Below are 13,868 nucleotides of genomic sequence, written 5' to 3'. Positions count from 1 at the left end.
CTGGTCACCATCGGAAGACAGGATATTGGGTAGGTGGACCTTTGGTCTGACCCAGTGTACCTGTACTTATGTTCTTAAACTGTATGTGAGCCATGTTACCAAACTGCTACCACCTTGGGCCGTTGGAGGCTCCAGTGGGGCTATGAAATCTGCAGGCATGGACCCCTGCATGTATGGCATCTCGCTGACTTGTTTGGAATGTGTCACAGACACACAGGTGTGTGCTACAGGATCTGTGCCTGTGACTGAAGTGGGTTGAGGGAGACAGAATCATAGAAGATCAGGGTTGGAAGAGCCCTCAGGAGATCATCTAGTCCAACCGCCTGCTCAAAGCAGGACCAATCACCAACTAAATCATCCCAGCCAGGGCTTTGTCAAGCCTGACCTTAAACACCTCTGAGGAAGGAGATTCCACCACCTCCCTAGGTAACCCATTCCAGTGCATCACCACCCTCCTAGTGAAAAAGTTTTTTCTAATATCCAATCTAAACCTCTCCCACTGCAACTTGTGACCATTGTTCCTTGTTCTGTCATCTGCTACCACTGAGAACAGTCTAGATACATCCTCTTTGGGACCCCCTTTCAGGTACTTGAAAGCAGCTATCAAATCCCCCCTCATTCTTCTCTTCTGCAGATTTAAACAATGCCAGTTCCCTCAGCCTCTCCTCATAAATCATGTGTTCCAGCCCCCTAATCATTTTTATTGCCCTCTGCTGGACTCTTTCCAATTTTTCCACAACCTTCTTGTAGTGTGGGGCCCAAAACTGGACACAGTACTCCAGATGAGGCCTCACCAATGTTGAATAGAAGGGAATGATCACGTCCCTCAATCTGCTGGCAATGCCCCTACTTATACAGCCCAAAATGCTGTTAACCTTCTTGGCAACAAGGGCACACAGTCGACCCATATCCAGCTTCTCATCCATTGTAACCCCTAGGTCCTTTTCTGCAGAACTGCTGCCCAGCCACTCGGTCCCTAGTCTGTAGCAGTGAATGGGATTCTTCCGTCCTAAGTGCAGGACTCTGCACTTGTCCTTGTTGAACCTCATCAGATTTCTTTTGGCCCAATCCTCTAATTTGTCTAGGTCCCTCTGTATTCTATCTCTACCCCCCAGCATATCTACCACTCCTCCCAGTTTAGTGTCATCTGCCAACTTGCTGAGGGAGCAGTCCACACCATCCTCCAGATGGTTAGTGAAGATATTGAACAAAACCGGCCCCAGGACCGACCCTTGGGGCACTCCACTTCATACCAGCTGCCAACTAGACATGGGGCCATTGATCACTACCCGTTGAGCCTGACTATCTAGCCATCTTTCTCTCCACCTTATAGTCCATTCATCCAGCCCATACTACTTTAACTTGCTGGCAAGAATAATGCGGGAGACCATATCAAAAGCTTTGCTAAAGTCAAGGAATAACACATCCACTGCTTTCCCCTCATCCACAGAGCCAGTTTTCTCCTCATAGAAGGCAATTAGGTTAGTCAGGCATGACTTGCCCTTGGTGAATCCATGCTGACTGTTTCTGATCACTTTCCTCTTCTCTAAGTGTTTCAAAATTGATTCCTTGAAGACCTGCTCCATGATTTTTCCAGGGACTGAGGTGAGGCTGACTGGCCTGTAGTTCCCCGGATCCTCCTTCCCTTTTTTAAAGATGGGCACTACATTAGCCTTTTTCCAGTCATCCGGGACCTCCCCCGATTGCCATGAGTTTTCAAAGATAATGGCCAATGGCTCTGCAATTACATCCGCCAACTCCTTTAGCACCCTCGGATGCAGCGTATCCGGCCCCATGGACTTGTGCTCGTCCAGCTTTTCTAAATAGTCCCGAACCACTTCTTTCTCCACAGAGGGCTGGTCACCTCCTCCCCATACTGTGCTGCCCAGTGCAGTAGTCTGGAAGCTGACCTTGTTTGTGAAGACAGAGGCAAAAAAAGCATTGAGTACTTCAGCTTTTTCCACATCCTCTGTCACTAGGTTGCCTCCCCCATTCAGTAAGGGGCCCACACTTTCCTTGACCTTCTTCTTGTTGCTAACGTACCTATAGAAACCCTTCTTGTTACTCTTAACATCCCTTGATAGCTGCAACTCCCAAGTATGATTTGGCCTTCCTGATTTCACTCCTGCATGCCTGAGCAATATTTTTATACTCCTCTCTAGTCATTTGTCCAATCTTCCACTTCTTGTAAGCTTCTTTATTGTGTTTAAGATCAGCAAGGATTTCACTGTTAAGCCAAGCTTATTGCCTGCCATATTTACTATTCTTTCTACACATCGGGATGGTTTGTTCCTGCAACCTCAATAAGGATTCTTTAAAATACAGTCAGCTCTCCTGGACTCCTTTCCCCCTCATATTATTCGCCAAGGGGATCCTGCCCATCAGTTCCCTGAGGAAGTCAAAGTCTGCTTTTCTGAAGTCCAGGGTCTGTATTCTGCTGCTTTCTTTTCTTCCTTGTGTCAGGATCCTGAACTGGACCATCTCATGGTCACTGCCTCCCAGGTTCCCATCCACTTTTGCTTCCCCTACTAATTCTTCCCTGTTTGTGAGCAGCAGGCCAAGAAGAGCTCTGCCTCTAGTTGGTTCCTCCAGCACTTGCACCAGGAAATTGTCCCTTACACTTTCCAAAAACTTCCTGGATTGTCTGTGCACCGCTGTATTGCTCTCTCAGCAGATATCGGGGTGATTGAAGTCCCCCATGAGAACCAGGGCCTGTGATCTAGTAACTTCTGCTAGTTGCTGGAAGAAAGCCTCGTCCACCTCATCCCCCTGGTCTGGTGGTCTTTAGCAGACTCCCACCACGACATCACCCTTGTTGCTCACACTTCTAAATTTAATCCAGAGACTCTCAGGTTTTCTGCAGTTTCATACTGGAGCTCTGAGCAGTCATACTGCTCTCTTACATACAGTGCAATTCCTTCATCTTTTCTGCCTTGTCTGTCCTTCCTGAACAGTTTATATCCATCCATGACAGTACTCTAGTCATGTGAGTTATCCCACCAAGTCTCTGTTATTCCAATCACATCATAATTCCTTGACTGTGCCAGGACTTCCAGTTCTCCCTGCTTGTTTCCCAGGCTTCTTGCATTTGTGTATAGGCACTTAATATAACTCACTGATCATCCTGCTTTCTCAGTATGAGGCAGGAGTCCTCCCCTCTTGCGCTCTCCTGCTTGTGCTTCCTCCCGATATCTCACTTCCCCACTTACCTCAGGGCTTTGGTCTCCTTCCCCAGTGAACCTAGTTTAAAGCCCTCCTCAATAGGTTAGCCAGCCTGCTTGTGAATATGCTCTTCTCTCTCTTTGTTAGGTGGATCCCGTGTCTTCCTTGCAATCCTTCTTCTTGGAACACTATTCCATCGTCAAAAAATCCAAAGCCTTCTCTCTGACACCACCTGCATAGCCATTCATTGACTTCCACAATTCGATGGTCTCTACCCGGGCCTTTTCCTTTCACAGGGAGGATGGACGAGAACACCACTTGCGCCTCAAACTCCTTTATCCTTCTTCCCAGAGCCATGCAGTCTGCAGTGATCCGCTCAAGGTCATTCTTGGTGGTATCATTGGTGCCCACATGGAGAAGTAGGAAGGGGGTAGTGATCTGAGGGCTTGATGAGTCTTGGCAGTCTCTCTGTCACATTGTAAATCCTAGCTCCTGGCAAGCAGCACACTTCTCGGTTTTCCCAGTTGGGATGGCAGATAGATGACTCAGTCCCCTTAGGAGGGAATCCCCGACCACCACTACCCACCGCCTCCGTGGTCGTGGAACCCCCATATCTAGGACAATGTATCCGTGCCTTCCAATTGGTGGAGTCTCCTTCTGTGCCTATCCCTCAGATGTATCATCTAGTCCATTCTCCACATTAGTATCTGTGGAGAGATCATGAAAATGGTTGCTCACCTGTATCTGCATTGCTGGTACATGGATGCTCCTCATTCTTCTTCTGGAGGTCACATGCTGCCAATTTTCTTCACCGTCCTTCTGTCCCCGCTGCACAGCCTGCTCTGATTCTTTAGAATGTTGTGCCCATAGAAGCATATCCTGACATCTGTCCAGGAAATCTTCATTTTCTCTTATGCAGCGCAGGGTTGATACTTGTTTCTCCAGACCTTGAACTTTCTCTTCCAATATGGAGACCAGCTTGCACTTTGTATAGAGAAAGTCACTTCTGTCCTGTGGAAGAAAGACAAACATGGCACATCCTGTGCAGGTCACAACAGCTGATCACTCACCATCCATATTACCTTCACTCAAAGAGCTTCTTCAGCTGTTGCAGTAACTACTCAGAGAAGCCTGCAAGATGAAAGCCTCAGTGGGCTCGCCCCAGGCGAACTCTCAGTCAAACTCCCTCTGTTCACCGCTCAGCTGGTTCCCAACTGGCTGCCTTTTTATAACAGTCAAGCCCACACATGGTTAAAATCTGATTCAGGGCTTATCAGCATTACAAGCTGCAAGTAACCTTGTCAGGAGACAACCATGTTGTTAGATGACATTTCATTTTGTAGCGTAGCCTATCCCCAAGATAGAGGTTTCGGGTGCAGAATATGGTTACAAATACAATGAAAAATAGTGCGGTTCCATCTTCTGCTCCAGCAGCAGCAGCTTCAAAGGCTGTGTCTCAGCCATGGTCAGATACTGATTTGGGGCTTGTGGGGGGACGGAGGATGAAATAAGCTTGAAGGAGCCTTGTGCTTTCAGACAGGTGGGCACAGGTGTGCTGTCTCTGTTCCATCTTGCCCAGGCAGGTACTTGTAACCCAGTGCAGTGTGTTTCCAGTTCCTGTTTTGTGTTGAGAAACCTGCTGCTCTGAGGCTGCTGTGGTGGTGGGGGTCCTGTTCTCTGAAATCCCAGCTCTCCTTTCAGTGAGGTGGATATCCCCATTGATGTGGAAACCGTCACACCCACGCCTGTCCCGCTCTACGACAACCAGAAAGCGCGCAGTGTGATGAACGAGTGTGAGCGTCACGTCATCTTTGCCCGTACGGATGCCGATGCCCCTCCTCCACCTGATGACTGGGAGGAGCACATGAACAGGTAACGTGGCTGGGATGCTGTTAGGGGTTTCTGTGTTGCAGTTCTTACTGAGAGGCTGTTAGCTGAGAAGAGGAACAAAATAAGCAACATGGAAATGGTAGTACGTAGAGGCAGCGATCTGGGGTCACAGCAGAAGATTGAGATTCAGGAATCCTCTTGTTGGTTGTATTTCACTAGCATAGAGAGCCTCAGCTGAGATGGGATTCCATAGTGCCAGGCACTGTGCATACAGATAAGAGAGGGTCCGTACCCCAAGGAGTCTACAGTCAATACAAAGGGTGGGAGGGGAAACTGAGGCAGAGGTGAAATGACTTGCCCAGGTTCCCATAGCATGTCAGTGGCAGAGCTAGGAAGATAATCCAGGTCTCCTGACTCTGTCCATGCCCTATCCACCGGTCCCTGATGTCTCTGGGCTCTATATCAGGAGGTAGCCGTGTTAGTCTGTATCCACAAAAACAAGGAGTCCAATGGCACCTTAAAGACTAACAAATTTATTTGGGCATAAGCTTTTGTGGGTAAAATGAAGAAGTGGGTCTTCAATCAAGCAAAATATTCCTAGGAAGAGCTTTCAGTTGCCTCTCTCTATGTGCTAGCCATCAGTCTCCTTTACAGAGGCCATTCTCTTCAGAACTTCTGAAGACTGTCTGTAGTCTGAAGCAGGCACTCTTCTGTTCTGTGTAAGATTTTGTACATCAGTTTTGCATCTGCATGTGTATTGTGGACTGCAGCCTGGAGCTAGTAACTGTGTTTCTTCTTAAAACATTGTTTGTAAATGCTTATTCTGTCTGAGTGCTTTGTTTATTAGGAAGGAAAGGTGATCTTTTGTCTAAGGAATGGGGTTAGAAATCAGCTAGAATGCAGGTTACCCATCTATCTGTGGGCTTTTGTCCCCTGTTGTGTAATATCTGAGTGCCTCTCGACACCCTTGTGAGACAGAAGAGCGAGGAGGAGCTGGGGCAGAGCATGTGTGTTGGCCAAGATCACACAGGAAGTCTGTGACAGAGCTGAGAATTGAATTCATGTCTTCTGAGTTCCCAGGTCTGTGTTGGTTAGGGGTGTGAAACAAACTAACCCACTAGTGACATAGCTATGCCAACAAAACCCCAGTGGAATCGCAGCTATGCCAGTGGCTTCTGTTACTATGGCTAATGTCATTTGGGCAGGTGGTGTTCCTGGGCCAGCAGAAAACCTCTTTCTGTTGATGTGTGCTGTGTATGCCCGTGGGGCTATGCTGACATAGGATGTGTAGTGGAGACATGGTCCTAGCCTGTTCCTGGCTTACCACTGACCTGCCCACGGCGCTGAGGTCATGAGTGAGATCCTCACTGCAAACCGAGGGAAATCTGCCTGTAAAGACAAAGGTGGCACTTCTGATCATCCATGAGACTTGAGCGTGACTATCTGGACATTCAGGCCCTTCTGACGATAGATGTGTGGGTAGCTTTCATGTAAGCTGGTTGGTATTTTCTCAGTCTGCATTGCCCACATCATATATGTAGCCAAAACCATAATACAGTGTAGAGACAATTATTATTTATTGTGAGGCATGGGATCTGAGCACGTGACTGGGAGCCATTAACTCCTGGGTGCTAAAAGCTGATAGATCAGCTGCACCGTCTTACTTACCTGCACCCTTACTGCGTTGTTTTAAGAGTTAGGAGTAAAAAAACGTAAACCCTTTATATCCTGTCTAAACTACCCTCTTGGTTTTCCTTTCAGGTCAGGTTGGACGATGGCCCAGAACAAGCTATTTAATAAGATCCTTAAAGCCCTGCAATCTGACAGGCTGGCCCGCTTGGCCAATGAAGGGGTAAGAGCTTTCTTCCCTCATCCCCTCTCCTTCAAGCTGCAGCAGCCGCGTTGCCTCCTTATGCACCCAGTCCTTCCTGGCAGTGGCAGATGAAACATGTAGGACGGTCTGGATCCTCGGCTCTTATAAACTCCTCCATGAGCAGGTTTATGGCTTTGATATGGACTAGAATGTGGTCTTCGGTGGGAGAAGGATTGGCCCATTCTCACTCGCCAGAGGAACAGAGGGTGTAGCAACAAATTTTGCCCTGGTGGATTTTGTATGATCCTGGCACATTCACTTTCCTTATGCCCATGTGGTCTGCTTCCCTTGTTTTTAGGCTTGCAATGAGCCAGTGCTGAGGAGGATAGCAGTGGACAAATGCGCCCGGCGGGTCCGCCAAGCTCTGGCCAGTGTGAACTGGGACACCAAGCTGATCCAATGGCTTCACACCACACTGGTGGAGACGCTCAGTTTACCTATGTTGGCTGCTTACTTGGATGCTTTGCAGACACTTAAGGGAAAGGTGATAAACATGAGTTCTGGAATGTACTTTGCTTTCACTTAATACCACTTTCTCTTCAAACAGTTCGTTCAAGGGAAGCTGATGGGACATCGATCTCCTTTCTGGGCGACTGGGGGAAAAGTAGCCTCTTTGCCCCTGTTCTCCTTCCCATTTCCCCACTGCACTAGCTTGGGGAGCTTTTGCTTTGAGTATTAGGAGGGAGGACTCCTGGTTTTTCTGTGGCAGTACTGGGTGATCTTCAGCATGTCACTTAGCCTCTCTCTGTCTTGGTTGCCCTATCAAGAGAGTGAGGAAAGGAGAGGCCACTAGCCTGGGACTTGGGAGAGGCTGGGTCAGCTTCTCGCTCTGACACATGCTTCCTGTGTAACTTGGGCAAATCCCTTAGCTTCTGTGTGCCTCAGTTCCCCTCTGTACTATGGGGATAATGGCTCTGCCCTGCCACAAGAGGGGTTGGGAGAATAAATACAGCATAGCATGAGGGGCACCCAGTTATCTTAGATGGATAGATTTGTAAAAGAGGGCTAATACTTTACAGGGAGGTTGTAAACAGTTGACAAACAATTAAGTTTGTAAAGCCCATGGAGCTCCTGGGATGAGAGTTATTGTAGACAGGCAACATATTAGTTTCTAAACTTTTATTGAAGTGATTCAGAGAAATACAGGGGACTTTGGAGGTGCTGTGCTAGGACTCAGGAGACCTGGGCTGTTTTCCTTGCTCTGCCACTGGTCTGCTGGGTATCCCTGGGCAAGTCACCTCACACCTCTGTGCCTCAATTTCCCCATAGATAAAATGGGAGTAATGATACTGAGCTAGTTTGGGAAGTGCTTGATATCTATGGCTTGAAAATTGTGAAATCAGAGCTAGGTAGGGGTAATTGTGTTAGTAGTAGTAGTATTCAGTACCCTGTTTTATGGTTTGTATGCAAGAGGCACATGCCAGTTAAATGTTCTCGGACAACAGAGAAGACTCTTAGGAAAGGTACTACAGGAATGTTGTTTATTGTTAAAATAGTCTAGACCAAACTTCGTTAATTGATCTTTTTCTCTCAATGTAAGTAGAATTGTGTATTTTATTTGTTTGGATGAGCACTTTCAGTACAATGTTCCCATCCCACGAAGCCAGGGTGAATCGGTACACTACAGCTGTACTTTTGCATAGCATCCGTCATACAAACGAACTCCCCAAATGGCTAAATGCAATAAATGTTAGAGGTGCAGAGGAACGATCAGATTTGAGAAAGACATTTACAGCAGAGCGATCAGCTAAGATTAGAGCCATCAAATGATTTAAAAACACAGTTGTGATGAATCGCCAGTTTAATCGCATTGTTAAGCAATAATAGAATATCATTTATTTAAATATTTTTGGTGTTGGGGGAGGTGTGTGTGTGTGTGTGTGTGTGGAACACTGTCTCTTTAAGCAGAGCGCTCAGGAGCCTGAACGCTTTTTCAGCCAGCAGCAGCTGCTGTCTCCAGCACTCTCTGCTGACCCGGGAGCAGCAGACAAGATCCCCCTGTTCCCCGACCCCAGCTCAGCAGGGACTGGGCACATGGGGGGGGGGATGGACGGGGACACCCAGACATCAGCTCCTCTGCTGCCTCCCCCGCCCCTGCTTTGTGCAGCACACAGGAGGCAGGCTCCCGGTCCGGAGCAGCTTGGCCAGGGACTCCATGGAGGTGGGAGCAGCAATGAAGCAGGGCGGCACCCCTGCCCTGGAGGCACGCAGCGGCGCCCCCCTAAGGATGGCCCTGGTGTGTGGTTAACATTCATTTAAAAAAAAAAAGCGTTAATTTGTTTTGAGTTAATCGTATGCGTTAACTGTGATTGATTGACAGCCGTAATTGTTATTTTTTATTAGAAATATTTGCACCGTGAAACAGATAAAAGAGAGTGCGATGTACAAGTCAAAGCATGAAGGGCATAGAAATGCTTAGTACTGCGGTTCTCAAACTGGGTCGGGACCCCAAAGTGAGTCATGACCTCGTTTTAATGGGGTCGCCAGGGCTGGCTTAGATTTACTGGGGCCTAGGGCTGAAGCCCAAAGGTTCAGGTTACAGGCCCCCTGCCAGGGCTGAAGCCCTTTGGCTTTGGCCCCCCTGCACTCAGGCTTTGGCCCCCAGCCTGGGGCAATGGGGCTCGGGCGGGCTCAGGTTTCAGTCCCCCCCCTCCCGGAGTCATGTAGTAATTTTTGTTGTCAGAAGGGGGTTGTGGTGCAATGAAGTTTGAGAACCCTGGGCGTAGCATATCTGGCACGTCAGTACCTTGCAACCCCAGCTATGGCAGTGCCATACGAACGCCTGTTCTCACCTTCAGGTGATGTAACTAAGAAGCGGGCAGCATTATCTCCCGTAAATGTAAACACACTTGTTTGTCTGAGCATTTGGCTGAACAAGAAGTAGGACTGAGTGGACTTGTAGGCTCTAAAGTTTTACATTGTTTTGTTTTTGAGTGCAGCGATGTAAAAAAAAAAAAATTCTACATGTGCAAGTTGAACGCTAGAGCTTGCGCTACAGTACTTGTATGAGGTGAACCAAAAACGACTATTTCTCTTATCGTTCTTACAGTGCAAATATTTTTAATCAAACATAATATAAAGTGAGCACTTTGCATTCTGTGTTGTAATTGAAATCAATATATTTGAAAATATAGAAAAACATCCAAAATATTTATAATACATTTCCATTGGTATTCTATTAGTGTTAAGTGCGAATAAAACTGTGATTAATGATGATGAATTTTTTAAGCTAGTTAATTGGTTTTGCGTTAATCGCTTGGGGTAACTGTGATTAATTGACAGCAGTTGCTAAAATGGAGAGTCAGTGAAGTAGAAGGAGACTATTCCACCGGATGGCAGGAGGTGCAAAGGAGAAGGCTTTCGTGTCAGCAGTGATGCGCTGGTGTGAAGGGATTAAAGGAGAGCTCAGTGGTAGTTAAGTGGAGGAAGCAGAGATGGAAGAAATCGGCCAAAGTCTGGTCAGGAGGCTGGAGAAGTGCATGCAGGGTTTTAACAACAAAGAGGTCATTTATTTAGCTGGATCTTGCAATGAAGGAGAGCCAGTGGAGCTGTTTGGAGGTGAAGGTTGCACATCGAGACAAGAGCGTGCAGATATATCAAATACAGACTCTCCCTTCTGGGGGGTTGACACTTCTTGGTGCTCATGCAGTATCTGAGAAACGAGTCTCTGCTAAGAAAAGGTATTGGAATTGCTGGTGGCACCTGTTCACTGAGGTGTTGTCCTTACCTAGTGCCCTGAGAAAGGAACATTTACTGGTCCATGTCAGTGCTCTAAAGGTCTCGTTTTCTCCAACTAAATTCCAGTGCCCTGAGTCAGCAAGTTCCTCGATGTGCGAAAATGCAAACTCTGTAGTCCATCAGTCATGCTCTGCGAGCAAGTATTCCCCAAAGGGCAACTTGGCTGGACCTGTGTCTGACAACAGCTCCTCCTGAGCTGTGGCCTGTGCACCAGCTGTGCTGCTCTGGGTCTCCTCCAGAGCAGTGCAAAACCCAAGTACTAGCCCCTTGACTCGTACCCCATAGGGGTGTGGGAGGGGAGTGCCAGGTGTGCGTTCTCCCGTTGCTGGGGAGAAGCTAACTGAATTTCCCATGCTCTGGTATACACATTGAAGTGCCCACTGAAATCAGTTCTGAAGGAAGATCCCATAGGATATTAGGTGTGTGGTTAATACGTTTCTTCAGCCACCATCTGGCCTTTGGTTTCAGATCCCCACCCTGATTGACAGGATGCTGCTCTCGTCCACCACAAAGACAGGGGCGGCAGGGGCTGAGGCTCTCTCCCTCCTCCTGAAGAGACCATGGGACCCAGCTGTGGGTGTCTTGTCCCATAATAAACCTGTGAGTACATCCCTGGGCTTGCAAGGAGGGAGGGGCTCAGCTCAGTGTCTGGTTGGTGCCCGAATCTGTTCGCTGTCCCCAGTCCTCTCTCTCTGCTTCTCCGTGCAGGTCTCTCTTGTACGCTCGGCATCATGATCTCTGTCATGGTGTCTCTACCCCCAGTACCTCCTGTCTTCAAAGTGCCCTCTTCTCCTTCAGACCCAGTCTTTCCAGGAATCCATGCTGCCTTTTCTCTCTCTGCAGCCTTCCTAGTCTGATACTGTCATTCCGTGCCGTGTGTGTGTTGTGTAACTGTGTCGGACTCAATGGATGAGAATATTGTGTTGGGATGCAGTACCGTCCTAGTATCCCAAGGAGGCCTCTTCCAGTGACACCTGCTCCCAGCTCACAGGATGAGCAAGGCAGGGTCTCTGGTTTTCCCTTCAGTCTGTTCCCTGGGGATGCTATTTAGCTCCTGTTCTAGGAGGTCTGGGCTGGGCTTGTCCTTTGTCAATCATCCGTAGCTGTGTTTGATTGTTAGCAAGGATTGTGCCGAGAGCATCACTGGTGCTCTTAAGTACTTTGGGCCATGCCATGTTCTCGCACCTGTGGCAGAGGGTGCCCGAGTGCATGTTTGGGCTTTGTAGCAGCTCTGGTTCAAATGATCTGCAGTCTTAACTTGCACATAGCTTTTCAGTAGCTCAGCCTGACAAACTCCTCTGTGTATCCTGTGCTGTTGAAGATGTCCGAGTCCTTTGCTCAGAGCAGCCGGGGGGAGGATTGGTTGGATGTGTGTTGACTGGTATGCGTCGCAGGCTTATCCTGGGGATCATGCCTGGGCCTGTCAAGGGTGCTGGGGAGCAGGCAGGTCTCAGGGAAAGGAAGCTGCTTGCCTTATCTTTCTATTGCGGTGAATTTTGTAGAGCAAGTTGCCTGGTTCCCCTCTCATCCTGATTGCATCTTCCGGACCCTCCAGTTCTATGTTCCCCACCTCTCGCCGGCACCGGTTCTGGCAGTCGCAGCTCTCCTGCCTGGGAAAGGTTTGTAACTCGGCATGTTTTTGAAGGGAGGGGCTGTCGTTCATACTAGCAGCTCTTTCGGGGCATTTAGGGGCAGTGTGATCCTGCAACTCCTGTTAAACAGCCCAACAGCTTCATTATGCTGATCACTTCAGCAGGGAGGTCCTCCCATGGAGCTGCTCCCCTCAGACCTGCATGCTTGGTCTTCCAGGAGGGGCTCTCCTTACCTCTGCTGCCATGGGCCATAGCAGGAGACCTACTGTTCTAGCACATGATTCTGCTTCAGGGATTACCCAGTTGAGTGGATTGAAGAGCATGTGGCTGGGATTCTCCAGTATAAACAGGTCAGGGGAAAGGGGTTATTTGGTGTCTGGTAGCCTGTCTTCTGCCTGGGAGAAGTGCTGCTCCAAGCCGTCCTTGTGCATTGACTACATCAGCACTATAGGAGGAAAGCCAGTAGCAGGTGGGGTGCGTTGGTAGAGGGATGACAGTAAACCCCTGAGTCCTGACTCTGTGTGTTCACCCCAGTGGGTGCATCCCTGTGAATGGCTATCAGGACATGCTGCTCCACAGTGGAACTGCTACGATTTATACGGTGCTCTCTTTGCGGCTTGTGTTCCAGGTGATCCCTGTTGCCACCCACCTGCTGAATAATGGTAGTGGGGTGGGAGTGTTGCAGTGTCTTGAACACATGATTGGTGCAGTCAGAGGCAAAGTGCTGGAGGTAAGTGCGTGGGCAGCTTAGGTGGGCCTGCACCGTATGCCACTAACACCCATGACCTTCACTGTGCTTGCACTGTCCTGCTGCCTTTCCTCTCACTCCCTCTTCTTTCTCGGCCAGATTCACAACCATTTCACCCACAAGCCGATCATCCTGATTGGGTGGAACACAGGAGCCTTGGTGGCCTGTCATGTAAGTAACTTCTTGTCTTGCATCCTATCAGAGGCCATTTTACACTGTACCTCTTGAATAAAAGTCACCTGGATTGGCTCTGATTCCCACGCGCCCTCCTGGCACTTGGCCCCATGCTGGATTGGGCACGGGTGGTAACTGAACAGAGCAGCCGTAAGGTGTATCCAAGCTACTTATAAAACAGCGAGGAACCCTGATATTCCCTGGCTCTTGTATTACCAGACCAGAGCCACTTGTGTGGCCCATCACCTGTCTCCCCCCTCCATGTTACTGAATGTTCAAGTGGTGATGAGCAAGTTAAGTTGATTAGTGGCAGTTGGGATGGATGTGGCCGGTGGGGAACTGGATAAGGCAAACCAGGGCGATGGGTAAGAGTGTAATTGGAGATGCCAGCGTAGGGGTTTGATACATGATTGCAGCCCAGTGAGTATATGGGACTGTTCCAGATCTGTCACTCTGGCAGGGTATTGGAGTTAGAGGACCCACTTCTATTCTAGAACATGAAGCACTCAGTGAACCAGACGGCCTGATTCTGGCCTCTTGTACCGCCCCTTGGAGTTCAGTTTGCACTTACATCTGGGCAAAAGTGAGCTCTGGGAATCAGGTTTGGTGTCTTCAAGGGAGGTTCTGTATTCCGGGAGCACAGGCAAGGGAGAAGAATAACTGTCCTTTCCCTTCCTCTTGCAATCTCCGCATTAGCACTAGAATACCAAGAAGGGGGTGAGGTAAAGTACAGTAGAGTCTCAGAGTTATG

General features: G+C 48.6%; 1 protein-coding gene across 4 annotated transcripts in view; it reads left to right on the top strand.

Moving 5' to 3' along the window:
• KANSL3 (KAT8 regulatory NSL complex subunit 3) overlaps positions 1 to 13,868 on the top strand; it is a 62,528-nt gene that overhangs the window by 6,335 nt on the left and 42,325 nt on the right. For all 4 annotated transcript variants that reach the window (XM_045003830.1, XM_045003831.1, XM_045003832.1 and 1 more), the window contains exons 3-9: positions 4,864 to 5,034; positions 6,754 to 6,844; positions 7,164 to 7,349; positions 11,072 to 11,203; positions 12,106 to 12,222; positions 12,824 to 12,925; positions 13,043 to 13,114. In XM_045003830.1, the coding sequence (XP_044859765.1) occupies positions 4,864 to 5,034; positions 6,754 to 6,844; positions 7,164 to 7,349; positions 11,072 to 11,203; positions 12,106 to 12,222; positions 12,824 to 12,925; positions 13,043 to 13,114 (871 nt within the window). The remainder of the gene's footprint in view (positions 1 to 4,863; positions 5,035 to 6,753; positions 6,845 to 7,163; positions 7,350 to 11,071; positions 11,204 to 12,105; positions 12,223 to 12,823; positions 12,926 to 13,042; positions 13,115 to 13,868) is intronic.

Source organism: Mauremys mutica, chromosome 2, assembly GCF_020497125.1.
Source record: "Mauremys mutica isolate MM-2020 ecotype Southern chromosome 2, ASM2049712v1, whole genome shotgun sequence".
Lineage (NCBI taxonomy): Eukaryota > Metazoa > Chordata > Testudines > Geoemydidae > Mauremys > Mauremys mutica.
Note: the sequence above shows the minus strand (reverse complement) of the source record. Positions and strands in the feature narration are given on the sequence as shown.